General features: G+C 60.6%; 1 protein-coding gene across 1 annotated transcript in view; it reads left to right on the forward strand.

Annotated features, from left to right (window-relative positions):
• The window catches only part of DAGLA (diacylglycerol lipase, alpha), a 23892-nt gene extending 1286 nt beyond the window's left edge, over nt 1-22606 (forward strand). Inside the window, exons 3-19 of the mRNA XM_012662701.1 lie at nt 1342-1443; nt 1931-2069; nt 5272-5359; nt 7474-7608; nt 8218-8295; nt 10151-10275; nt 13826-13979; nt 14514-14597; nt 14693-14770; nt 15183-15263; nt 16121-16263; nt 16613-16681; nt 17011-17083; nt 18297-18493; nt 19160-19289; nt 19858-20045; nt 21649-22606. Of these exons, the coding sequence (XP_012518155.1) occupies nt 1342-1443; nt 1931-2069; nt 5272-5359; nt 7474-7608; nt 8218-8295; nt 10151-10275; nt 13826-13979; nt 14514-14597; nt 14693-14770; nt 15183-15263; nt 16121-16263; nt 16613-16681; nt 17011-17083; nt 18297-18493; nt 19160-19289; nt 19858-20045; nt 21649-22606 (2822 nt within the window). The remainder of the gene's footprint in view (nt 1-1341; nt 1444-1930; nt 2070-5271; nt 5360-7473; nt 7609-8217; nt 8296-10150; nt 10276-13825; nt 13980-14513; nt 14598-14692; nt 14771-15182; nt 15264-16120; nt 16264-16612; nt 16682-17010; nt 17084-18296; nt 18494-19159; nt 19290-19857; nt 20046-21648) is intronic.
• The last annotated feature ends 4179 nt before the right edge of the window (nt 22607-26785 follow it).

Genomic DNA, 26785 nt, shown 5'->3' on the forward strand with positions numbered 1-26785 from the left:
ATTAATTTCTTTCTATTTTTAGTAGAGACGGGGTCTCGCTCTTGCTCAGGCTGGTTTCGAACTCCTGAGCTCAAACAATCCACCCGCCTCAGCCTCCCAGAGTGCTAGGATTACAGGCGTGAGCCACCGCGCCCGGCCTGTACATAAAGTTTTATTGGAACACACCCAGCCAGTCATGTATGGTCTCTGGCTGCTTTGACACCACCCCAGCAGAGTTGAGTTGTTACTGCAGAGACTGTAGGACCTTCAAAGTCCAAGGTATTTGCTCTCTGGCCTTTTATGGAAAACATTTGCCCGCCCCCATTCTAAACCACATGCATCTCTCTGCAAAGCGCACCTGCTCCGTGATCCTTCTCAAAACAGGACCACCCCTTCCTGGGGGGCCCCTCGGGGGCCTGGACTAGCTCCTCAGAGGGCCAGCCTTTGTCCTCTTCCTGGGCACTTCTAGCTACATCTCCTGGTCGTTCCTTTTGAACACTTCTCCTGTGCTTCTGTGTGCCATAAGAGCCCAACTCATAGGGAGGAGGTATTATTAGCCTCGTTTTATGGATGAGGAAACTGGGGCCCAGGGAGGTTAATTACCTTCCTCTAGGTCACATAACTAGTAAATGTGGAAGTGTCAGAGCTGGGATTTGAACCCAAGCTGTCTGACTCCAAAGTCTGGTCTTAGCTGCCACACTGTGCTGCCTATGGAGCCAGGGCTTCCCATGCTGCCCCTGAAAGACTGCCAGATCTCCTCCTCACCCCCCACCCCAAGCCCTCCCCTCCCATCCCAGCCTGGGCACCCATGGGCTGGGTGCATTGGCCTGGGCAGGGTGCAGACCTTGAGCAGCCCGGCCGCAGGGGCTCTTCCCTCCTCCTCCCTCAAGTTCCAGAGGCCTCTTGCTGGGAAATAGCAGTTTCCATGAAATGACACTTTCTCACCTAATTCTTACCTGGTCCTATGACATAGACGTTGTCACTCCCATTTTACAGGGGGGAAAGAGAGGCTCAGAGATAACTTGCCTAAAATACGTCTGATTCCAGAGTTCATGCATGTGATTCTGAAATCCTGAAAGAGCAAGGAAATGCCTCTTCATCACCCACCTTTCCAGCTACCTTCTCAGGGAGGCACCAGGACCTGAGGGCACATGAGCTAGGGCGGGTGGTGGACACATTGCAAGGGACTGGGCAGGGCCAGCAGGGCAGAATAGTGATGGGACAGCCTTGGGGCCTATGAGGCAGGGAGGAGTGGGGGTCTGATATGGAGGCCCTGCGGCAGGGGAGCCAGGCTGAGGTTCCCGGGCCCTTTCCTGGCGGGCAGACGGCGGCCATCCTTCAGCCAGGCCACTCTCCTCACAGCCATCCTGGTGATCGAGTTCATCTACGCCATCGTGGGCATCGTCTGGCTCACTCAGTACTACACCTCCTGCAACGACCTCACTGCCAAGAACGTCACTCTCGGTACGCCTGGGCGAGGCCTGCTGGAGCCTCAGCAAGCCCTAGGAGTGGAAGGAACAGGATCAGTTTCCAGGGGAAGAAGCTTGGGCCCCACCAGAGGGCATCAGCTTCTGTGTGGGTGCCCAGCAGGTTGGCTGGGCGAGGCTGCTTTCTTCATCCTTGCGGTCGGCCACCCACCCTCAGGGACCCTGGTCTGGGAGGCAGCAGCAGGCCCAGAGCTGCCTGGGGCAACAGTTGAGGCTCCTCAACCCCGCCTTGGGAGCCCCTAGAGCCTCCTGCTCCATCTCAAGGGTGGGACTTGGGGCCACGACTCAGTAAGTGGTTGGTCACATATGTGGCCAGAGGCTGGGACCAGGGCCTTCTGAGCCTTGTTCTTGGGCCCCAGACGTAGTTGGGGGTAGGGAGGCTCGCTTCCTTCAGAGCTGGTGAGCCTGGAAGGTGTCCTCAACATCTCCACCCCTTGCTTCCCACTGCCGCCCCCGCCCCCCAGGGATGGTTGTCTGCAACTGGGTGGTCATCCTCAGCGTCTGCATCACTGTCCTCTGCGTCTTCGACCCCACGGGCCGCACCTTCGTCAAGCTGAGAGCCACCAAGAGGAGGCAGCGCAACCTGCGGACCTACAACCTGCGGTCAGTCAGCTGGGTGGGTGGGCCGCCCCCCGGGGGGCTTTGCTGACCAGTGGGCAGAGGGGAGCTCTCTGCTCTCCAGGAGGCTGCCCCAGGCCTCCCAAACTGCATGTCAGCCTCATGGGAGCCATGGGCACTAGTCAAAGGCTTAACCTCTCCCCGCTTCAGTGTCCGTGTCTGTAACGTGGGCACAATAGCAATTCCTGCCTCATGATGTTGTTGTGAGGTTTAAATGAGATAAAACGTGCAAAGTGGCTAACACGATGCTCACATTTGGTAAGTGCTCAGTAGATGGTAGCTGTTGTTATCATTGTTATCAGCACCAATAACAAAGATAATAATAGTAGCAGACACTTATAAACCGAGCCAAGCATTGCATATAGTACATCACAACTCCATGAGTTAGCTGTCATCTGCTCCAACTAGAATACAGTTGGAGAAACCAAGGTGCAGAAGGGTTATGTGAGTCACCTGAGGTTACACAGCTAGTACATGGTGAGGCTGGGAACCAGCCCAGGCAGTCTGACTTTAGAGCCTTTGCCTAACCACTAGGTTAGGTTGCCTTTAGGATTCAGGGGTTGGAAGAGGTTAATCAAGGAAGCCTTCCTGGAGGGGGTGAGTTTTGCATGACGTTTTAAAGACGGGGGAAGTGCCATCGCAGAGAAAATGAGGGTGGGCACCCAGGCAGGGTTACAGTAATTCCTGTTTGTTGAAAGAAAAAAGGGGGGCTTCCAGGGTGGGTCCACGTAACTCCCCTTAATTGAGCTGCTGAGTTAGGCCTGATGCTGAGCCCTTTACACAATCAGTCCATTTAATTCTTTTGCCAATTCTTTTGCCGATGCAGTTGTGAGACCCATTCTGCAGATGAGGAATCCAAATCCCAGAGAAGGCAGGTCACTCGCCCTGGGTCGCGTTGGTGGGGTGCGGAACTGGCACTCCTTCTGCAGCCCAGAGCAGCTGGCTCAGCAGCCGTCACCCGGGAGCCGGCTGCCCAGGCGCCCCGTCCGGCAGGAATTCTCCCCATCCCACCCTCCTGTGCCTCAACGCTCAGCTCCCCTCGACCTTCCACGTCGGCTCTGCACTGCAGCCAGAGCCACACCCATGCCTGGCCTGGCCACCTCCCAGCCCAAAACGTCAGGTCTGGGAGCCAAGGCTCTGGAGGCCATCTTCCCTCCCAGCACAGCTGGCCACCACCCCCATCCCATTCGTTCACTCTGAGCACACGTCCCCACCTGACCTGCTTTCTGGGCTCCTTGAGTCCTGGGAAGAAATCTTCCCTTCCTGATTGTGGCGATTATCTCTGGGGCCAGGGCAGCCAGTGCCTTTGCAGTGGGGGCTGTCAGTCACTGTCATTGTAATTAGAAAGCTTTCCTGCAGCTCTCAGGGCCCGCAAAGCTGCATAAGAGGCGCTGGAGTTCACAGGCTCGCGACCTGCTGTGGTTTCTGCAGCTCTTGTGTGGGGTTGGGAGGACAGCCTAGGCTATGGGGTTTGGTTAAGTCTGACCACCTCTCAGAACGGTCTTCACTTGCTCTCCCTCTGCTCTGAAACTTACAAATAGTGTTTCCAAGGACATTTTCAAGCCAGCAACTTCCCAACATGGGGACCCCGCTGCCCCACACTATTAGGTTTTCTGATTTTTGCAAGTCTGGTTGCTGTTTAAGCCCTTGGCCCTTTCTCCTTCCAGTAATATCTGAGGGTGGTTATTCCCAGCACTGCTCCCTGGAAGCCTTGACCTTGGATTTTTGCAGCCGGAATGTCTGCCCTCCTTTCACTTTAGCGAGCTGTGGGGCAGAGGGCCGCAGGGCCCAGGAACTTTCTGTCCAGACATGGTATGTGGCTCCCTGTCTTGGTCTTGGTAGCCTTATTGATGCACTAGACCAAAACTCTCACTTTCTCACTGACATTCCTGAAATCATCTGCCCCCTGGTGTTTATAAATGTTACTGCCGTACAGTATAGAGTCGGCACTTTCATCAGGCCAGGGACCCAGCGGGAAATTCTCTTTGACCCCCATTAGGTTAGAAAGCTCTAAAGAATGTAATGCTCTGGGATCCCAGCTTGGCCAGTACCCCGTTCCTACATCAAGCCCCTGGAAGGCGGGAGGTTGGTTTAGGATGCAGGGCTGCCCAAGTCCCTAAGAGCTGGCAGATCCCCCAAGCAGCAATTCCCTTGTACCCTTTCCTAAGCCCCTCCCACAGCCCTGGAAGACCCTGTGGCTCTCCTCCCTGTGGCCAACTGCCTAGTGCAGCCAGGGTTTGGGAGCAGGAAGTGTTCCTTGGCCACAGAGAGGAGCCAAGAGGCTCGAGGAGAGCCTGGCCTGTCACTCCTGAAGAATATTAAGTGCCTTGAACGCCACTCTTGCCTTCCCCTCCTCACCACCCAGCACCAGGCTTTGAAGGGGCCAGCACATGACACAAACGCAAGCCAGCGTTTTTATCGTCGGATCTATTATCTTTATGTTCAAACACGCTGGCTTCTGGACACCCAGCGCTGGAGGAGCCCCTTGTGGATAATTGGCCCATTGCTCTGCCTTTGGGTGCAGACCCCTGGGTACCCTGATTCCCCATCCAAGGAGCCAGGCCCTTGGGCGGGTGGGGGAGAGTGGACGGGGCAGCCGTGCCCGTGAGGAGTGGGAGCCCTCCCCCTGCTTAGCTCGTAGATCCAAGGAATTGGGAAATGCAGAGGCTCATTTAGCCCATAAATTTCCTGTAAGTACAGAGTTTGTGAGTATCTGGAATCCTTTCTGGGGAGAAGCAGGTCTGTCTGACAGGTCTGTTCTAGGCCTTGGAACAAGATGGCAGAGAGGCCCAACACCCTGCTGACATCTCCCAGGGCGCTTGGTTTGAGCCTCTGGACACCTGGGCTGCAGGGTAGCCCCCACTTTGGGCTCCTGGCCCTGAAGTCCCCGGGGCATGCCTGTGCTCAGTCTTCCGAAAGCCATGGAGCGTCCCCCGCTACCCTTGGCCAACAGCACACTCCGTCTTAGGCTGGCAGAGTCTGCCGGGGAGTGCCCCTACTGGCCGATAGCCACGTCACTGGCCATCTAGTTTTGGCGGGGCCTGGGCCCTGTTCTCCCCCAGACCCGCTGCTGGGGAGCCCTTTGGTAGGGTTTGGAGAACAGGCTGCCCTGTTTCCACAACGTCTGGGCCCAGCTCTTCTGGTGCAGCCCCCTGGCCTCACATGCAACGGCTCTCTGCCTTTGCAGGCACCGCTTAGAAGAGGGTCAGGCCACCAGCTGGTCGCGCCGGCTCAAAGTGTTCCTCTGCTGCACCCGGACAAAGGACTCCCAGTCAGTAAGTACTGGAAAGTCGCTTCCCTCGGGCTCACGTCATGTGGCCAGACGACTCAGGGGCCTTTCGCTCATTTGGCAAAGCCGGGTGGGGCAGCGCTGGTGGAAGGGAGCTGGGCTCCCAGCGTGTGCAAGGTGACAGCCTGCTCACGTGACGGACTGTCACGGACCAACTCCCTTCAGCATGCAAGACGCCGCTTTGTCCACTTGCTTGGCAAGGGAGCAGAGAGCTGTGAAGACTTTGCATTGACCCCCTTGGAACTTACAGCCTAGTTTAGGAGAAGAAATACCCGAAAGTCAGGGCAACCCGGAGGCAGAGAAAAGTAGCTTGTCACCAACCGCGAATCAGCTGGAAGATCTGGTGAGGCCGTAAACTGCTCGACACGGTCCTGGGCAGCGTTGGCCTCCCACGCCTGGGAGCTCTGAGGAGGGACCAGAGGGGCCAGACCTGGTGGTGCCCAGGTGCTGCAGAAGGAAGGCAGGGTCAGCTGGGGGCGGCCCCTGGGGGAGCAGGGCCCTGGGATCCTCAAGGGGCGCCCCGCAGTAAGGCAGGGAGCTTAGAGATCATCTAGTCCCACCCTCGTTTTGCAGATCAGGCAGCTGAGGCCCAGAGAGGTGGACTGACTTGCTCAGCGTCCCACAGCTAGTTAGTGGCAGAGCCAGTGAGGTCAGGAGACCACAGCTCCCTGAGGCAGACAGCAAAGTGCCCTCCACGGAAGCCACCGGGAAGCCTCGAGTGGCTCCTCCCCACCAGCCGCCCCTGGTGAGCCGTAGAGTGAGTAATCAAGTGTAAGAAAGCCCCTGAGGTCTCCTGGCGGGTGGGGAACACCCCCACGGGTCTCTCTCCGGGGAGGTGTGAGGGGTCACAGCCCAGGGCCTGGGCTGCAGGCCGGCCATGCAGAGCGCAGGGAGCAGCCCCCAGCAGATGTGGCTGGGTCTGCCGGGCGTCCACGGCACACCCACCCCTCCCGGGCACACGGGCAGAGTCAGGGCTGTCCTCAGTCCCATGAAAAAGGAGAAAGGGAGCACATCCCTGGGGAGCCCCAGAGCAAGGGGCCCGTTAGGTGCTGGCGGCCTGGGGGCCAGCTCCCATCCAAAGCACGTTTTGATCAGCCTGTGCTGTGTTGCTTAAAAATGTGAATTGGATGCCAACATTTAAAAATCAGGGTGTTTACACAAATGCCTGTGTTTCTGAATCTGGCAGTGCAGGCCCTCTCCCAGGGCCGGTCAGCTGGGGCTGAGTAGTAGCTGGCTCCGGCCCCATTAGGCGTTTGAGTTTGCAGCCCTTGATTTATTCTCTTGCAAGTGCCAGACACTCAAGGGTGAGACCCGGTGAAATAGAATTAGTTGCCCTGGGTTTGCTCCCACCTCAGTCTCTCCTGACGGGTTAGGGAGGACGCTCCAGACTCCAGTGTGACCCGAGGCGGGGAAGACGCAGAGCATACGGTCCTGCAGGGCTTGCCTCGTCTACATCGCCTCCTACCCAGGGCCCAGACATGGCTGTCCTCAGGCCAGGGGCCTAGAGAGAAGCCAGATGGGCCACTGGTCTGGCAGTAACACCCCTTCTCGGGCACACTGTGGCGGTCACTGAGCCGGCAGCCCAGGGCAGCTGGGGGAGAAGACCTGAGACCTGGGGGGAGCCACACAGCCCTTAGGGGGATCCTTCCAAGGTCACAGCTGGTGGGGCGGAAATAACCAGGAGCTTAGTTTGGTTTCTGTGCTCAAGAGAAAGAAGCCAGGGCCATCCGGGCCATGACTCCTGGTGTCTAGGGAAAGCGAAAGGAAAAGGGGGTGGCTCGGTAGACAGGGACAGCTGTAGGGACTCCCAGGAGAGAAGAGGGCCAGGCAGCAGAGAAAGAAGGGTCAGTGTTGTCCCTGACAGTGACTGCCAGGTCTGTGGGGGCCCAGCACCCAGACAGGGCCCTCAGGGCCACAGCTGCAGGGGGCTGCTTGGGGTCAGAGCCAGCTGGTGCTGCAGAGGTGCCAGGGCGAACCTGCCCAGGGAGCCCATAGCAGACACCTGCTTCTCCAGCCACCCAGCCCCAGGGGATTTACTCTTGGTCTCTCGTGCTCTCTCCTGCTCCCCTGCCACCGCCTTCTGCTTTCCTGGACCCATAGGATGCCTACTCGGAAATCGCCTACCTCTTTGCTGAGTTTTTCCGGGACCTCGACATCGTGCCGTCCGACATCATTGCTGGCCTGGTGCTGCTCCGGCAGCGGCAGCGAGCCAAGCGCAACGCTGTGCTGGACGAGGTGAGCGTCGCGGCCCCTCCTGCAGGCAGTCTCCCCGCACCACCCTCCCAGGCCCCATCCTGCGGGCTCCCAGTGGTCACGGACCCTTTTGGGTCCTAGAGGTCACCTGCTACTCACCACCCCCCACTTGTCCTTCAGCCAGCCTTCCCATGACTACTGCGTGAGCGGCCTCCCTCTCCGGGCCATGTGCGGCTGCTTCTGGGGCCGGCCCCCAAGGACTTCTAATCACAGGGGCCTAGTGAGTGGTGCCAGCTTTGAGCTCCAGGCCTCTGCGTTTGCCACTCCATCCCACCCCCGCGTCCCTGCCGACAGACACATCCATCCCAGTTAGGGTCTCTCAGCATCTCAGACCGAGTGCCTTCCCCTCAGTGAGGGCTTGGAGCATCCCCAGGGCTGTGACGCTTCGGGTAGAAGGGGAGCAACTGGAAATACGGGGAAATGTCAGATTCTGGAAAACTGACTGCACTTTGGAAGAGCGAGAAGCCACATGCTCCTATGGGCTTCTCAGGCCTTTGGGAAGCGACAGAACCCGGGGCCTGGACCCCGTTTCTCAGCCATGCAGCTGGGTGAGGGGCAACAGGTGCCCCTCTTCACGCGTCTGCTTTACAGGCAAACAATGACATCTTGGCCTTCCTGTCTGGGATGCCAGTGACCAGAAACACCAAGTACCTCGACCTCAAGAACTCGGTGAGTCAGAAATCGCCTCCCACCCCACGCCCTGTCCATCTCTCGGCCAGAATGACCTAAGCAGACCCCTCCCAGCTGCCCTCCCAGGGCTGGCCGCATGGCACCTGACCAGTCTCCCTGTGGGCTCTGCGGGAGGCGGCCCGCTCAGATCGTGCCCCCACAGGAACCCCCACGTCACACTGGTTCCACAAACAATCCCCCGAATCCCTTAGCCAAGCTCAGAAACGTTTGGTCCTGGCCTTTTGAGGGTACAAAGTGCTTCTGAGGGTGAGCTGCTATTATTGTTGCTGCTGCTGTTGTAAAAGGCAGTGGGATGTAGCACTTTGGTGCCCAGGCTTTTTTAGTAGGAGAACCTTTTCTCAAGCGCCCTTCGCAGGAACCCAGTGTGTTACAGGGAAAGGTGGGGCTGGTCCCATGGAAACCACAGTTGGCAGCAGGGAGAGGCTGGCCCTGCCTTGGAAGCAAACCGATTCGGGTGTGTGTCTGCTCCACCACCTGCCTCCGTGGCCTTGAGCAAGTCCCCATCCCTTCTGAGCCGTCCCTGCGTCTGTGAAATGACACCAGGCACACACTGCATGCAGAGCTGTGCTGGGAGGAGGTGACCACGCAGGTCCAGGTCCCAGCACGGTGTTGGTCAGGATGCCGCTAGAAGGGATTCAGTCCCTTAGAAATCCCAGTCCTTTGGAAAAGCCTCACTCTCCCCGTCTGCCCCACACCCCAAAGCAGGCATTTGTGTCCTCGCTAAAAACAGCCGTGTCCACAGCCGGTGCCACAGACCAGCTCGTCTCCGCTTACTGGGGTCTGCCTGGCTGTTCTGCCACCCCTCATGCTGGGGGAGGGGCCAGGGCACGTAGCTGCGTGCGTTGGGGTGCTGGGGTCCACACCTGCCACCTGGCAGAGGCTGCCAGCGCCGGCCCCGCCCTCCCGGCCTCCAGAGAGCTCCCAGCTGAGAGGATAATTACCCCTCAATTACCCCTCTGCTCTCATTCCTGAAGAGCAGACAGAGCTGGCCCAGGGAGGCTTCCACCCCTCTGGGCCCTGATTAAGGCACTACCTATTTCAGTTCACAAGGTGACTAATCACCCTCCTTAACTTTTACAAGGTGACTAATTCCCTCTAAGTGCTGAGTCTTCCTGGTGCCTGGGGCACTCGGGAAAGACTGGAAGCTTGGCTGGGACACCTCTGCCTCCGGCCTCCCTACAGCCCAGCAGCTGATAACCACTGTGGTGTCAACAGCAGAGACACACTGGGTTCCAAACTGGCACCTTTCTCCAGAGAGATCCAATCTCCCCCAGACGCAGGCCCTCCCCAGAGCCTTGGGCGGCTGTGGCTCCGTGAGTCAAGCTGGAGTCTCCCTGCATTGCAGACAAAGAACTGAGGACCAGAGAGACTTGGTCTCCTGCCCAGCAAGGCCCGCCCTGCTGCCCAAGGCCTGGACACCCGCAGCTGGAGGACCCGGGGCCTCTCAGGGTTAAATTTTCCCAGCAGCAAAGTCCCTTGTCAGGGCCCGGTTGCTGAGGTGGGGTGATTGCTACTCATGCCCCTCGCTCTCTTCCCTCCTCTGGAAAACAGGCAAGGAAATCGATCCAGTGCTCCGAGTGATTTTCTGTCCCCAAATCATTAATTGTGAGATTGGAGCAACAGGACAGGTCTCAGGAGGATTCGTGCCCTGGTTGCATGGAGATAATTAGGGAAATGCAATTAGCGTCTGGAGGAGCGGTCCCTCCACCAAGGCCAGCCCCACGTCTCAGGAGGACACCAGCGGCCCCTCCCTCTGGGGGGTGGCTCTGCAGGGCCCGGGGGGCTGCAGGCAGGGAGGGCAGGAGGTGACCACCCTCCGCCTCCTCTCTTCCAGCACGAGATGCTCCGCTACAAAGAGGTCTGCTACTACATGCTGTTTGCCCTGGCCGCCTACGGGTGGCCCATGTACCTGATGCGGAAGCCCGCCTGCGGCCTCTGCCAGCTGGCTCGGTCCTGCTCGTGAGTACCCTCTCGTCCCCAGCACAATGACACCCCCGTCCCAGCCTATGTGCGAGGAGAGGCTGAGACCATGAAGCTGGAAGCCTGAGGGGGGTCTCCCTAAATGGGACTATGCCCACTGCCCTGCTCCTTCCTGCCTTTGGCCTCAGTGCTCTCCTCCTCACCTTCTCTGGGCCTTTCTAGTTCTGCCTTATCCCTGGCAGTGGCCTCGTGGACTTTGGAATCACACAATTCTGGGTGTGAATCAGACTTGTCACTTGCAGCCTTGGGCAGGTTGGTCTACCTCTCTGAGCCTCAGTGTCTTTATCAGTGAAATGGGAATGTTGAGGCCTCATAGCATTTTTTTGGAGAGGACTAAAAGAGATGTTGTGTAATGTCCATACTGCTGGTTCCCTCCCAGTCTGGATTTCTCTCTGCCCCCTCAAGCATTCCCTTCTGTCCACATTCTTCCTTCTCTCAGCTCCCCTCCTGGGCTCTGCCTTTCTGGAAGAAAGCACCTTCCTGGTAGGGAGGCCCAACCCATAGGGGTCTCTGGAAAGGCACCAAGAAGACCCTTTAAAGGCTCCAGCCTTCCTCACAGGGAGCCGGGAAGGGCCCCAGCCCCAGACCTGGCCTGCAGCCTGGCTCCGCCCCAACCCACCACCTGGGGCGTGGGAGGACTCTGTTCCCCTAAGTGGGCCAGAGAAGGGCACCTGCTCCGGGGAGAACACCTCCCCGTCCTTGGTGTCTCCACCTCAGCCCATGCCAGGCAGAAGGAGGACGGCTCCCTGGGCTCCTGTTCCAGAAAGGCTGGCATGCTGGGCGAGCAACTGCTGTCCTCGACACCCCTGCCCTTGGGGCCCAGAGCAGCCGCGGCTGCCCTGCGGTGCCTTCCTCTCCAGAAAGCTGGCGGTTCTCGGGGCCTTGTGCTCACCACCTCCAGCGGCTGATCAGAGAGGACCAGGGCACCTCATGCCCCCTTCCCACCTTTGCCAGCTGCGCGTGCCTGGCATTCTTCTGAGTATCCTTGGGAGTCCCAGCTCTCAAAATGAGCACCAGGCCAGGAGTCCTGAGACCGGGGCTCTGGCAGGCCCTGCTCCATTACTCACTGGCAGGGCGGAACATCTCTTGGCCTCAGTTTCCTCATTTGTAACTGGTGGTGTCTGTCCTACCTGCCCCTACGGTGTTTCAGAGTCTAGAGAGTCACTGGCAGGTTGGGCTATTGGCGCCCTGCAGACAGGAGGGACGTTGGCATTTGTGTCAGAACTTTTCAGTGCTACAGAGAGAGAGAGAGAGAGAGAGAGAGAGAGAGAGCGCAGGGGGTCCTCAGACCCCATAAGGGCCAAGCAGGCCCCTGCCTGGAAGGACCAGGTGCCTGTGGGCAGAGAGGAGGCAGGCCTGCAGCACAGGCCCACAGACCAGGACGGCAGGACGGAGGTCAGAGGCCAGTTCCTGTCTCAGCCCCCCAGGCTGTCCACAGAGGCCAGGCTCCCAGGGCCAGTCAGAGGAAGGGCTGCCCACATGCCTTGGGGCCAGGCCTCTCACCTGGTGGGAGCTCTTCCATCCTGGAGCACAGCAAGCCCTCGGGAGACCCGCTCAGCTGCACCATGCCCTGGATGTGTGGTAGGTCTCCCTCCGCCGGCAGGAGACGGCCTTCCAGAGACCAGGCTGGTGCTCAGGCCCCACAGCCTCCTCAGGGTGGGCGTGCGGCCCTGGAGGACGCCGCGGGGCTTCTGCTGTCCAGGCTGTGGGCCTCAGATCACCGACTCAGAGGCAGCCGTCTCTCTGGAGAGAGCGGGAGCCACCACTTACTAAGCACCAGGTGTGTACCAGGCCCTCTCTGCATCTTGGGCCTTTGACCTCATACCAGCCTCGCGAAGTAGCTGTCAGCATCATTCCTACAGAGGAGGAAACTGAGGCTTAGAACCCTCGTGGTCAGGAGGTGACACACCAGAGCAAGGGTTCAAACTTGTCCCCAGGCTCCGGAGGCCACGCTATTACAGCCTCATGCTCAGTTGCGGTTGGAGAGAGGACAGCTGCAGAGTGCCCAGGCCCCCAGACCCCCAGACCCAGGCCTGCTGCTGCTTGGCCTGGCAGCGTGTGGGCCCAGCTCTCCCAGCATGCACTGGGCCATCTCCTAGCCCCAGGCCCAGTGGCTTCCTTAGCGAGGCCTCTCCTTGTTGGAAAGTGTGTAACGGGCCCACAGGTGCTGCTCCTCCGAGTGGAGACAAACCTCCCAATGTCACCAAAATTCAGGATTCTTACTAAAATCTCAGCTGTTTCCCCATGACAGCTGGCAGGCCGGTCACATGCTCCGGGGGCTGGTGCCCGATCTGTTGGGTGCTGGCTCCCTCTGGTGGCCTGGGGAGCAGCCGCGCCTAGGTGGGTGCCCAGCGCAGAGGCTCCCTTTCACTTTCTCGGGGCCTATCATGTGCCTGGCGCTATTTTGGGTACTGGGATGTAGCTGTGAACCTGCTCTGAGGAGCTCACTGCCCAGCAGGGAGGCAGACAGCATGCAGACGAGGAGATACGTAGCATGTGGGAGCAGATAGGGGCTTCGGGCAGACAGAAAGCTGGGTTCCTGGTGGGGATGGGGAACGTCAGGGGCAGGGGAGGGCTGGCTGTGCTAGACAGGGTGGCCAGGGTAGCTGTCCCTGTACCGTAACATTTGAACAGAAGCCTGAGGAAGCGAGGGCAGAAGGGCACTTGGGCACAAGGAGCTGCAGATGTAAACACACTGAGGCAGGACCGTGTCGGGCGCGACTGTGTCCAGGCGTCTGAACAGGGCAAGGAGGTGGAGAGACCAGGCCAGGTGGGGTGGGCAGGGTGTCACTGCATGGCCCGAATTATCTTAAAAGGGTCACTCCGCTGCTGAATGGAGAACGTCCGGGGTAGGCGTAGATAGGGATGCTGGTCACGGCCACTGCACTACTCCCGGGCAGATAGAGGGAGGGGGTGGAGGCGAGGGAGCAGTTGGGGTCCAGCCCCGAGTCTGAAGGTAAAGCCGAGTGGCTGTGCTGACTGAGTGGCATGGCTGTGGCAGGAGAGGCCAAGCACCTGGTGGGCCCAGGGAAGGCCCTGGGAGGACGGGGTGGGCAGCCAGGGGCAGGCTTTGGGACCCGGAAGTTGCATAGGTGGTTGGGTGGAGTACCTAGAGGTCGGAGCAGGTCTGGAGTGGAGTCCCGAGCACAGGAGCACAGGTTGCACTTAAGCCCAAGGCGGGATGAGCACACAGAGGAGCGAGCACAGCTGGAGGGACGAGGCGGCCCAGGGCTGGCCCCGGGCCCTCAGCGTTGGGGTGCCGTGAGGAGGCCCCGCCTGGAGGAGAGATCCAGGAGAGGAGGGGCCCTGTGTCAGGGGCTGTCAAGAGCTCCAGTCAGAGGACTGGAAAGGGCCAATGGATTCGGCAGTGTGGAGCTCACCCAGGACTTAGCAAGGGCCATTTTGGAGATGATTTAGGAGAAGGGGTCGGGATGAAAGCCCAACCGGAGCTGGTTCCAGGGAGGAGGGCAGGAGAAGATTGCTCTGTCAGAGGTTCCCTGGCCCCGAGCTCTCTGCCACCCCGCCCCAGGTGCTGCCTGTGCCCTGCAAGACCCCGGTTCGCCCCTGGAGTCACCATTGAGGAAGACAACTGCTGCGGCTGTAATGCCATTGCCATCCGGCGCCACTTCCTGGACGAGAACATGACTGCGGTGGACATCGTCTACACTTCATGCCATGACGCGGTGAGCGTGGGCTGGGGCCAGGCAGGGCTGGGGCCTGGTGTTGCCAGGAGCAGGCAGCTAAAGGCCTGGGCTGCGGAGGCCATCCTTCATGGCCTCCCCTAGCTGAGCAGACCAGAGGTGGGCCCCTCCTTCTTCCCAGACCCTGGCCAGCACCAGCTCTGGGGCAGAGAAAGTGGACACCAACCCCACACCTAGCACTGGGGTTTCCCGGCCCCAGCCCTTTGGGAAAGGGGAATGAGGGCAGGGGCAGCAAGGCTTCGAGGAGGGGCAGCCATCCATCTGGACTCAGCATGCAGGATGGCAGCACTCAGGGCTGCCCGAGTCGGTGAGGAGCCGGGAGGGCGAGGCAGGCCTGTGTGCTGGGGATGGGCAGGAAATACAGTGACCCTGGGAGCCCGTCAGTCTTGCACGTGGCCAGGGCCCCATGGCGGGCAGAGCCCGATTTCCTGGCCAGGAAATAGATGCTGAGGTCACTTTCCCCGAGTCTGGCCCCATCCAGAGGCCACTCAGGCTCACAAGCTGCCCACCTCCTAGGTCTATGAAACACCCTTCTACGTGGCTGTGGACCATGACAAGAAGAAGGTGGTGATCAGTATCCGGGGGACCCTGTCCCCCAAGGTACGCTGCCCATGGCTCCCAGCCCCTGGGGGTGCCTGCCTCCCTCTTCCTGTCCTTCTCAGCACCCCCTCACCTGTCTCCTCTCTCGCCCCCAGGATGCCCTGACCGACCTGACCGGCGATGCTGAGCGCCTCCCTGTGGAGGGCCACCACGGCACCTGGCTGGGCCACAAGGTACCCCGCCCTGGGGGCCCCTGCCTCGTCTCCTCCCCTGCCAGCACGCAAATGTGTACTGCTATTGGCAGTTCCTCCCAGCTTGCTGGGCGCACTGGGAGAGATGGGTCAGAGAGCTGTAGATTCATCTGGAGAGTCCACTGCAGCCCACCCACTGAGACCCCCAGAGCCCTGCCCAAGCCAAATAGGCAGCTGGGAAGAGAGCACACCAGTTTCTACTGGACATCACCCCTCTCAGCCTCAATTTCCTCATCCGTGAAGTGGAAATGATGTGATTAGTGTCCCTCGGCCCCTACAGCTGGGCTGTTATGAGGACCAAAGTGGGCGGGGCAGGGTTAGTGAGCTGCAGCCTGTGGTTTGGGGGTCACTGGGAGGCCTCCCTTCAACACACCCCTCTGTTCCTCCTCACCAGGGAATGGTCCTCTCAGCTGAGTACATCAAGAAGAAGCTGGAGCAGGAGATGGTCCTGTCCCAGGCCTTCGGGCGAGACCTGGTGAGGCATCTCCTATGCCACCGAGCCCTCCGGCAAGGCTGCAAAGCGGAGGGGACAAATGATGGGGCCTCGCTTCTGCCCCCACCGGCCCAGCCCTATGCCCCATCTGACGCTGGCTCCCACCCGCTCCTTGCTCGGTCCTGCCGACCCCTCCTCCTTTGTGCCAGCTCCTCCTGGGGCCCTGCTTGGTCCCACCTGTACTCATGGGCACCTGCTCTGTGCCAGACACTGGAGACACAAAGATGATCTGGGCTGGGTGGCTTCTAAGCCTCATAGCTACAGAACCATTCATCAGAAGGAAATTTTGTGGAACAGCTCAAAATATGGAGCGGAACGACAAAGTAATCACAAAGCAGATAGGAGGAGTGCTGCCTCGCTTGGGGGCGACCTGAGCCCTGCCCACTGCCACTCCCAAGGCCGCCAGCTGCCCTTTCCAAAGCAAAGCAGCCCCTGGCCTCAGGGGACTCAGTCCAGTAGTCAGGGTAGAAGGGGATGGGGACAGGTAACCAAATGATTATAACAGAGTGTAACGTAACCACTATGGCGATTAAAAGGTCTACCCCAGGCACAGACGCGAGGCCTAGGAGCGAGGGAGCCGCTCCTGGAAAGTCAGGGAGGGCTTCCCTGGACGGGGCCTCTGAGCAAGGCCTTGAAGGATGCATGGGGGTTTGTTAGCATAGTCTCCCTAGGCAGTCGCTCTGTGGGGACCTAGCTTGGCTCCCCCTCTGCCCCAGCATCCACGCAACGCAGACATGATCCCAGGACTCTGGGAGGACCCTCTGTGTCCCTGGTGTCGGCTAAGGCAGTCTACTTGGCAGGCAGTGGGGCAGGGCACTCAGGCTTCTCTCTGTCCCCAGGGCCGCGGAACCAAACACTACGGCCTGATCGTGGTGGGCCACTCCCTGGGCGCAGGCACTGCTGCCATCCTCTCCTTCCTTCTGCGCCCACAGTACCCGACCCTCAAGTGCTTTGCCTACTCCCCGCCAGGGGGCCTGCTCAGGTGAGTGGTCTGGGGCCTCCGGGTTGGCCGGGGCAGGTAGGACCGGTGGGGGCTGAGGGCCGGACTGGGCAGTCTGGCTTTCGGTCACAGGGAGGCCTGGGGACGGCCTGGTGGCTGGAGCGTGGAGGTGGTGGGGACTCTGTAAAATGCTGTGCGGACCCTGGGATCTACCCCAGCCTTAGCAGCAGGAGGCAGAGCGGGGAGCAGGCAGCCCAGCCTGGCACCTGTCAGCTCCCCAGAAGGCCTCGAGCGCAGGAGCTAGGGGAGGGGTGCAGTGGCAGGCGCAGGAGCTAGGGAGCACCACGGCCCCTCTCCCTCGGCTCAGCCTCCACCTCGGTTTCCCTTGCAGCGAGGATGCGATGGAGTACTCCAAGGAATTTGTGACTGCTGTGGTCCTGGGCAAAGACCTCGTCCCCAGGCGAGTCACCCCTGCCCATGGGCCCCTGCCAGGCTACTCCTTCCTCCTCCGGGTCTCACCCCACTCTCTCAGTCCCAGCTCCCACGTCTCCCTAGGGACCCCAGGGCCCCCATCCCACACTCAGCTGCCAAGGTGAAGACAGCCTCCTCGCCCTCCTCAGCTCTGCTCTCTGAGCCGCAGGCTGCCCTCCACCCCTGGGATCCGGGCTGACTGGTCCTACTGCGGGCTGGGCGTGCGCCTGCCCCCACTGTCCCCACTTCCCTCGCCCTCCACCCCTCCTAGCCTGTGGCCGGGTCCAGCTGACCAGGCCCATCTCTCGCCCTCCCCAGGATTGGCCTGTCGCAGCTGGAAGGCTTCCGCAGACAGCTCCTGGATGTGCTACAGCGAAGCACCAAGCCCAAAGTGAGCTCCCGCCTGGGCACCCAGGCCTCGGCAGCCCTGTCTGTCCCTGTCCTTATCCCGCCAGTCCCCTGGGACAAAGCACAAGAGGCCACAGCCGTGGCCGGGGCTGGGTATGACTGGTGTTGTCGAACTTCAGGCTATCAGACCCTCAGCATCTCCAAGTTCAACCCATCCGACCCCTGTCATTGTGCAGATGGGGAAACTGAGGCCCAGAGAGGGAGGGATTTGCTTTTGCTCACATGACAAGTTATAATGGAATCAGGACTCCTGTCACACAGAACTGCCCGAAGTCAGGAGAATGCGATCCCTGAGGCTTAGCGCTGTGAGCGGGTGAAGGGGGGGCCTCTGTGGGAGCCTCTTGGGACTCCCAGGCTCAGGCAAGCTGGAAATGCCCTGTGGAGAGGATTTGGGTACAGTTTGTTCCGATTTTCTGCAGTGGCAAGAGGAGGGGGTCAGCCCTTCCTAATCCACACCAGGGCTTTAGAGGACACTAGGGGGCTCTTCCGGTGCCAAGTCGGCCTTTGGCAGCCAGGCCAGGCACCCTGAAGCAGGCCAGGTGCAGGAGGCGGCAGGTGTAGACTAGCAGGTCACCCCGTTACCCCCCACCCCCAGGTAGGCCTCACCCCCATTTGTTGGTTTAGCCCAGTCTGGACTGTTCCCAGCTTTGGTGCCCGTGACCCTGTGGCAGGCAGGGCCCTGGGCCAGGTAGCAGGCTCCAGGCAGTGGGCAGGGCCGCAGAGCTTTGTGGGACCACATCTACAGGAGGGGCTGCTTCCGGGGAGGCGGAGCTGCTTCCTCCAGACCCAGTCCTGGGCATTTGTCAGGCCAGCCCTGGTGACTACGGCTGGACTGAACTTCGGGGTCTGTTCTGCCTCTGACTTGCGGAGTGACCCAGAGGAAGTCCCTGCCCCTCACTGGGCCTGTCTCCCCATCCACTAGATGAGGGGTTGGCTGGGCTTCCAGCCCCTTGCCAGCCCTGAAATTCAGCAATTCCATGTCATCTGTCCTTGGCATCTTATTGGCCATCTGGCCACCATACACCTCAGCCTCTGCCTCTTCAGGTGGGCACCAACTTTGTTGCTCTGGCCACTGCCCTTCTCCCTCCTGTCACCCGCCCCCCTCACCTGTTGAGCCCTCCTTCTTGGCAGCCCCGCTCCTGCCCCCCAGCCAGTGCTGCTCAGCTCTGTCCTCATCTCCCTGCTGCCCCACACAGTGGCGAATCATCGTGGGGGCCACCAAATGCATCCCCAAGTCAGAGTTGCCTGAGGAGGTGGAGGTGACCACCCTGGCCAGCACGCGGCTCTGGACCCACCCCAGTGACCTGACCATTGCCCTTTCGGCCAGCACCCCGCTGTACCCACCCGGCCGCATCATCCACGTGGTCCACAACCACCCTGCGGAGCAGTGCTGGTAGGTGCCGCCCCGTGTCCTGGCTCAGGGGGCCAAGGCTGGCAGACAGTGGCCCACAGAGGGGGTTTTCCCAGCCTGGGTTCTGGAAGTAGAACAAGAGGCCAGCCCCGAGTGGGACTCCAGGCTCCTCTCTCAGTGTCAGCCCTTCCTTGGTGGTTCCCAGGGCAGCTCCCCCAACTCATGGTCCATTTGAAAGTGGGGACCCTGGAAGGCTCACCCCTAAGGCCCTGGCCAGCTCACACCCCCGTTTTCACTTGGCGTCACTGAGAGGGTTAGTTGGCACATAGCCATGAGCAAAGATGGGTGGCTGGGGCAGGAGAGAGAACTGGAGGGGTAAGTAGGCGGACTTCCTGCTCCTTCAGAGGGTTGGGCCCTGGCCCCTGCTCCCCAATGTGGACTGGCCCCCTGACGCAAAGCTGGTGAGCTGGGCCCTGCCCAGGTGGAGCAGGTAAGAAGGCCACATAGGGGCTATGGCTGAGGCTTGAAGGCAGCCTTCCCCAGGCTGAGCACAGGCCACGCCAGGCCAGGCCAGGCTGGGCAGGGGCCTCCAACCCACCCCCAGCCCTGCTCTGCATGGGCCAAGGGCAGAGCCAGGCCCTGAGGGCCAAGGGCTGAGCAGCCATCCCCACCCCTCAACTTCTCTCTGGCCTGCTGTGTCCCTCTCAGCTGCTGTGAGCAGGAGGAGCCCACCTATTTTGCCATCTGGGGTGACAACAAGGCCTTCAACGAGGTGATCATCTCGCCGGCCATGCTGCATGAGCACCTGCCCTACGTGGTCATGGAGGGCCTCAACAAGGTGAGCCCCCAGCAGCCCCTCATCAGCACCCATAAGTGCCCTGCAGGTCAGATCATTGTCCCCATTTCATGGAAAAGGGGGCTCAGGCTCAGGGGAGGTGGGTGGCTGAGCCAGAGTCCACGGCTGGGTTCTTGTGGGGCCAGAAAGCCCAGCTCAAGTCCTTCGACTGCACACCCCTGGCTCTTTCCATATCACCACGTCGCCCCATGGTGGGGAGGCATTAAGGAAACTCCCAGGGGCGTGTCCCTGAGGCAGGCTAAGCTCAGAGGCCCTGAAGGCCACCTGGCACTTAACAGACACATGACCAAGCAGCAACAGCCTCAGCTGTCCCCCTGGCTACTGAAAGGCTGGACATAGGGTAGGAGCACGCCAACCTTATCAGTCTGCAGGGCAAGTCCCAGCCTTCTCGAGGAGCAGGGACCTCAGAAGAAAGAGAGCGGGACCCAAGGGACCCCATGAGGCTCTGTGTGGCCCGAGAGGCCTGGGCTTGGGCCCCTGCCCGACTCTGGCCCCAGGGCAGGGTCTGCCGCCCCTCCACCACCACCAGCTCGCCCCATCCTGTCCACAGGTACTAGAGAACTACAACAAGGGGAAGACAGCTCTGCTTTCTGCTGCCAAGGTCATGGTGAGCCCCACTGAGGTGGACCTGACTCCCGAACTCATCTTCCAGCAGCAGCCACTCCCCACCGGGCCGCCTATGCCTGCTGGCCTCGCCCTGGAGCTGCCAGCCGCAGACCACCGCAACAGCAGCGTGAGGTGAGCCCTGGGGTGTGTGGTTTTGGGATGCACGTACTCGTGTGCATGCGCATTCTGTGCACATACTGGACCATGTGTGTTCATAAAGCTCTGCCCAGGAGGGCTTGAACTTGACCCTCTGCTCTGGAGCTCGCTCACTCTGCTCTCACTATCCCCAGCCTACAGTCCCTGAAGCCCACGTGGACTAGGGGGCATCTAGGCACACACAGACCCACAGACCTCGGGCCACAAACACACAGATTCACTCACACTCACTTAGACCCAAACAGATGGACGTCCACGTATTAACACACACACACACACACACACATTAGTATGAAGCTCACATAGGTAGGTAATACATGTGTGCACAATTATTAGTTATAAATACACAGCCCCATGCAAACATGCATGTGTACAGGACACACCAAAAGAGGCGGAGACACACATATACAAGGACACACGCGACAGACATGCATGTAAATGCATGAATGAGCCTCTGCCCAGACCCAGACACACAGACACACATGGGCTGGACGACAAACATAGACATCTGGTCTACACACGCACACACGTAAACGCAGAGGCCTGGCCACGCTCTGTGGCTCATACGAGGATCACTTGAGCCCAGGCGTCGGAGATTACAGTGAACTGTGATTGATTGGGCCATTGCACTCCAGCCTGGGCAACAGAGCAAGACTCTGTCTCTAAAAAACAAAAGCCACAGCGGCTTGCACACGTGCTCATGGGAGTGCACACGGGCTGCAGGCACTCTCCACGTTCGCACATACTCTTCGGTGTCAGGCTCTGAAGCAGTGGCTCTTCCAGGGGAGGATCTGTGCCCTCGGTCACAGATCTGGCCAACAGGCTGCTGAGAAGGGTGATCCCTGCTTCCTAGCACTTGGTAGGGACACTGGACATCCCTCCTTGCCATTTGTGCATTTCCTGTGGCAGCCGCATGGCCAGATGAAGGAGTCAGTGTCCATTCTCAGCCACTGTAACTTTTGCGGCCACCTACTCCCTCCCTGCAGGCTGGTCTACAGAGTGAGGGGCTGCAGGGCTGTCTGTCCAGCAGAGGGCTACAAACTACGGGAGAGGCGGGAGGAACCCCACGATGAGGGAGGAAATGACAGGAGCCCTGGGAGTGGCACGGAGGGATGCTGGTCCTGAGGGGGAGTGGGACCACTGGGTTAGCTCTGGGCAGGGCTCTCTCCCCTCCCTCCCAGCTGCCCTCCGTCCCTCTCCTCCTCTCCCCCTGCCTGTCTCTGTCTCTCCCATCCCACCGTGGGCTCATGAGTGACCTAGGGCAGCCAGTCTCTCAGGGCCTCAGTGTCCCATCAGTACGGCAATAGGGGTACCAGTGCAGGGGACCCCAGCAGCGTTCCTGGGGCCTTAGCCCCTCAGGGCCCCAACCTGGCTGCACCCAGCATCAGCTCTTTCGTCTTTTCTCGTGGGTTCTTGTGAGTTGTTTTAAGATAAGCATTTTCTGCCCAAACCATTCAACAGCTGCTGAATTAACTGTAGCCATGGTTCCTGCCAAGCGCCTTCTAGCCAGGGAGCTGGGGCGCTGGTCTCCTCTGCCCCTTCCGAGTGTCACGGCCCCTGCCCTGCCTTCCTCCTGCAGGAGCAAGTCCCAGTCTGAGATGAGCCTGGAGGGTTTCTCCGAGGGGCGGCTGCTGTCCCCGGTGCCTGCTGCCGCGGCAGCCCGCCAGGACCCCGTGGAGCTGCTGCTGCTGTCCACCCAGGAGCGGCTGGCGGCAGAGCTGCAGGCACGGCGGGCGCCGCTGGCCACCATGGAGAGCCTGTCGGACACGGAGTCGCTGTACAGCTTCGACTCGCGCCGCTCCTCGGGCTTCCGCAGCATCCGCGGCTCGCCCAGCCTCCACGCCGTGCTGGAGCGTGATGAGGGCCACCTCTTCTACATCGACCCCGCCATCCCCGAGGAAAATCCGTCCCTGAGCTCGCGCACCGAGCTGCTGGCAGCCGACAGCCTGTCCAAGCACTCTCAGGACACGCAGCCCCTGGAGGTGGCCCTGGGCAGCGGGGGTGTCACTCCCGAGCGGCCCCCCAGTGTGGCCAATGAGGAGGAGGAAGAGGTGGGTGGTGGGGGTGGCGGGGCGGCCCCCTGCGGGGAGCTGGCACTGCACAACGGTCGCCTGGGGGACTCGCCCAGCCCTCAGGTGCTGGAATTCGCGGAGTTCATCGACAGCCTCTTCAACCTGGACAGCAAGAGCAGCTCCTTCCAGGACCTCTACTGCATGGTGGTGCCCGAGAGCCCCACCAGCGACTACGCCGAGGGCCCCAAGTCCCCCAGCCAGCAAGAGATCCTGCTGCGTGCCCAGTTCGAGCCCAACCTGGTGCCCAAGCCCCCGAGGCTCTTTGCCGGCTCAGCCGACCCCTCCTCGGGCATCTCACTGTCGCCCTCCTTCCCACTCAGCTCCTCGGGTGAGCTCATGGACCTGACGCCCACGGGCCTCAGCAGCCAGGAGTGCCTGGCAGCGGACAAGGTCCGGACTTCTACGCCCACCGGCTGCGGGGCCAGCCCCGCCAAGCAGGATGAGCTGGTCATCTCAGCACGCTAGCACCCCAGCCGCGCTGCCAGCTGTGCCCAGGCCGGAGCAGGTGGCCCTGTGGGCACCTACTGGCTGCCTCCAGCCGGGAAGCTTTGAGGAGACGCCCCGAGGGCCAGTTTAGCCTCAGGCATGGGGCACTGCTGCTGAGCTGGGGGTCCGCATCCCTACCTCAGCTTTGGACCCCCAGAGCCAAGGCGGCTGGGATCTGGCCCCCCAGATGGGGAGAGATGGGAAGGGCATGAAGCAGGGAGGAGCCTGGGGCAGCCTGCCAGGCGAGTGGGCTGTACTCTGCCCTCTCGGCCCAACTGCCCCCACGGGGACATCCTGGCACCCCCCGTTCCTAGACAGGCAGTGGGAAAGCTGCCCCCCCATCACTGCCTCCCGCTGCCCTCCCAGGGCCCAGATGGAGAGCAGTCCCCTCCCCACGTTTCTCATCTGTGGTCCAGGCTGGCATCTGCCCTGGCCACCCCCCAGATCTGGTGCCTGCTGGCCAGCCCCCTGGGGTGACACCCACCACGGTGGCCTGCAGTGCTGTATATGTTTACAGAAGCTGCTGGGCTTGGCTCAGGACGTGTCCTGGGCTGCAGCCCCCCATCCTGCCCAGTCGTGTTCAGTAGTCCCCCTCTGAGCAAGGCCCAGACAACTGAGGGGCCTGGAGGGTCCTGGGGGAGGGTGGGGTCAGGACCGCCCCTCCTCCGCTCCGTGGCCCTCGTGCTGAGCCCTGTGTCGGTGGGTCCTGGCCCCAGGCCTGCCCTGCCTGCCTGCTGCTTCCTGGCTGCCTGGCCACTCGAAGGGTGGTGGGCGCCATTCTGACCACCCTGGCTGCAGAGTCTGCCCTGGCAGGAAGGAAGGCACCCAAAGCCCACTTCCTCTGGGGGCCCCACCTGACCCCTTTAGGTCACCCCATCATGCCTAGGCAGCTCTGGGCCCTGGAATCTGACACCAACACACCTCTGCCCCCTCAGCCTTCCCTCCTCCCTGGCCTGGGCTCCCTCCCCCAATGTCCTGATGGCAGGGAGTGGGGCCAAGATTGGGGTATCATGGGATTTGGCTGCCCAGGGGAGAGGCCAGGAGGGCCAGGGGCTCAGGGGCTGTACTGGGTTAGCCTGAGGCCCCCACAGGGGTTCCTTCCCTGCTGGGTTTGAGAAGCAGCTGGGGAGGTGTGGACCCGGCCTTTCCCCAGAGGAAGGGGGGAGGTTGTGCATGCTAGTGTCGGGTGTGTGTGTGCATGTGCATGAGTGTGCACCATTCCTGAGGAAGGGGTGCTGGGGGCCGCCCACCCTGCCTGCCCTGCCTGCTGCCTCTCCCAGCCTGCCCAGAAAACAGTCAGCGAGCATGATGGGACCTGTGCAGTGGGGCCGTGGGACAAGCTCTGCTTCAGACACCATCTGTTCCCCTTGCGCCTGCTGCTCTGACCCCCGGTTTGGAAAAGTGTGTGCTGAGGCGCCGACTGCACGGGTGACTGCCCGCTTGTGCCTTGTCTCTGTGGAGGCATGGTCCTTCCCACTCTGGCCCCGCCCGCCGCCTCCCGCGTGGGCTAGCCTCCCCTGACCAGGACCCCCATCCCATGAGCACTGGTATCTGGCCCCCGCCCCCACAGGACTGGCCTAGATGGCTGCCCTGGGAACACCTGCCCACCCTGACAGAGGGGACAGAGACCTGGGAGCTGGGCCTCCCCTCATGCTCTGGGACTCCCATCCTCACCATACTGCAGGACACCTGTCCCTGGCAAGGCATAGCCTCCGTCCAGCACAGAAGCAAGACGCAATCAGTGGCCCTTAGACTTTAAAAACCAAGATGAAACCTAAAATCAGAGGAAGGTTCCAACAAGCACCCCGGCCAGTCACAGGGAGAGACTTGAAGTCTGGCCTTTTAATTTCTCCCCTGCCAGGGTGGGTCCTCGACCTCGAAGGTGGGTGTGTTGCCCACCCATGCCCAGGACTGAGCCATCAGGGACAGACCCCCCAGCCCCAAGGCTGCAGTCACAGCGTGTTTCAGGCTTGGGGCTGGGGCAGGCTTGGACTCAGCCCTGGACGCCCAGGGGCGACCCACCCCTGACCTGCCCCATGAGCCCCTGCAGGATGGGCCTGCTGCGCGGCTCCCCCTCCAGCCCATACCACACTTGGGGGGTCTGAGCCACCCCCCTCAGCCCAGCTCGGCTCAGCCCGACCCCCACTCCGTCCCCCAGACCCGCAGCACAAGCTCTCCAGCGTGCGCTGGCCTGTCCTCCCAGGGGCCTGGGCGACTCCCTATGCAATCGGTAGCGAGCAGCCGGGCCCCACAGACCCTCACGCACTCTCTACGTGCCATTCTCCCACGACCTTTTTTGTACTTAATGTATGAAAGATCCAAACTAATATTGCTGTAAAAATGAGAGACAAATTAATATAGCTTATTCTATAAATATATCTGTATATAAAGGTTTCTGTATATTGTATAGAGCTGTGTATAAACTGGATGTTAGAAGCATGCTGGCTCAAGTGACCTCTCTTCCATTGGGCGGGGACAGGGGAGGTTGAAGTCACAGCAAGGGGGGGGGAGGGACTTCTGTGACTGTTCCCTGGACAAACCAGAAAGCCTAAGAGGGACACTGAGGTTCCTTGGGACCAGAGCCCATGCTCACCCGCAAGTTGCAGATGCGTTTGGATGGTTTGGGTACAGCCCAGTCTGAGGCTGAGCGTTAGCTGGGTTAGATCCGGGCTTCTCAAACTTCACAGTGTCCGTGACTGCCCTGGGCGCTTGTTAAAACGCAAGTGCAGCTTCAGTGGGCCTGGGGTGGGGCCGGGAGTCTGCATTTCTCTTCTCTTCGCTTCGCTTCTCTTTTTTCTTTTCTTGTTGCTGTTGTTTTTGCTTTGAGACAGGATCTCCCTCTGTTGCCCAGGCTAGAGTGCAGTGGCGTCATCATAGCTCACTGCAACCTCAAACTCCTGGGCTCTAGCGATCCTCCTGCCTCAGCCTCCTGAGTAGCTGGGACTACAGGTGCACACTACTGCACCCAGCTAATTTTTCTATTTTTGTAGAGGTGGGGTCTTGCTCTTGTTCAGACTGATCTCGGCTCCTGGCCTCGGGTGATCCTCCCACCTCGGCCTCGCATCCAAGAATCTGCATTTCTAACAGGCTTCCGCTCGGCCAGTGATGGGCCCAGGGCCATGCTTTGAGTGGCAGTGAGGGAGCAGAAGACCCTCAGAGCCCCTGTGCACGAGGACAGCCACTGTGGAGTCCTGCTTGCGTGAGAGATGTGCCAGAGGATTCGTGTTCACCACGTCATTACAGCCCTGAAAGCTATAGCTTGTTAGTCACGTTTTCCTCCCTAAGGGGTCTGAGGCTCAGGGAGGGTAAGCTGCTCAAGACTGTAGACCCAGAGATTGGGGTACCAGGGTGGTCCGACCATGCCCAGCCCCCAGTGCAGAAAGCTAGGGGGCTGGAGTGGAAGGAGTGGAAGATCCCAGCAGGATAGCACTGAAATGCAGGGGCCACTGGAAGTCCTTGCTGAGAGCTTCCCTAGGAGGGCACAAAATATGTGGCCAGGCCTAGGGCACCCCAGGGACCTCAGCCCAGCCTGGCTCCAGGGTAGTGAGGCCTGGAGAGTGGCTGGAGGGGCCCAGGGTAGGCAGGCTGCTGGGCCACCTGCCAGCCCCACGCCTGCACCTGCCCCTCTGTACAGCAGGTGGCACTGTTCCACCAGCCAGCCTTGCCTTGGCCGCTGAGTCTGGCCCTGGCACTGACCCGGTCAAACTTTGGCCAACCTTCCCCACCCTGCCTGTGCCCCCAAGTCTAGAGTGGCCCTACTTGGTGAGGGGTTGGGAAAGGTGATAGGACAGTGCTCTCGGCCTCAGAGCCTGTCTTCACCCATGACCTCTGAACAGAAGAGGAAACCGAGGCCATGAACAGAAGAGGAAACTGAGGCCAGGTAAGGACGAAGACCTGCTCAAGGTCACAGGGACCAGAATCTGGGCCTCCTGGCCTAGGCCTCTGGCCTCCACCCTCACCTAGTGGTTTTCAGAGGCTCTTCCCCACCCATGGTCTCATCGGTCTGCAAATTATCCTGTCCACTGAGTGCAGCAGAAGCAGAAGAAACCGAGGGCAGGAGAGGTTCTGCGGCTTGCCAGGGTCACGTGGCCGTGTGTGGGACGCAGAGCGGCTCTCGTGAGGTGCTGGGCAGGGCTGGAGCAGCACTCTGCCTCCCAG

Source organism: Propithecus coquereli, unplaced genomic scaffold (genome assembly GCF_000956105.1).
Source record: "Propithecus coquereli isolate 6110/MARCELLA unplaced genomic scaffold, Pcoq_1.0 Scaffold775, whole genome shotgun sequence".
NCBI classification, from domain to species: domain Eukaryota; kingdom Metazoa; phylum Chordata; class Mammalia; order Primates; family Indriidae; genus Propithecus; species Propithecus coquereli.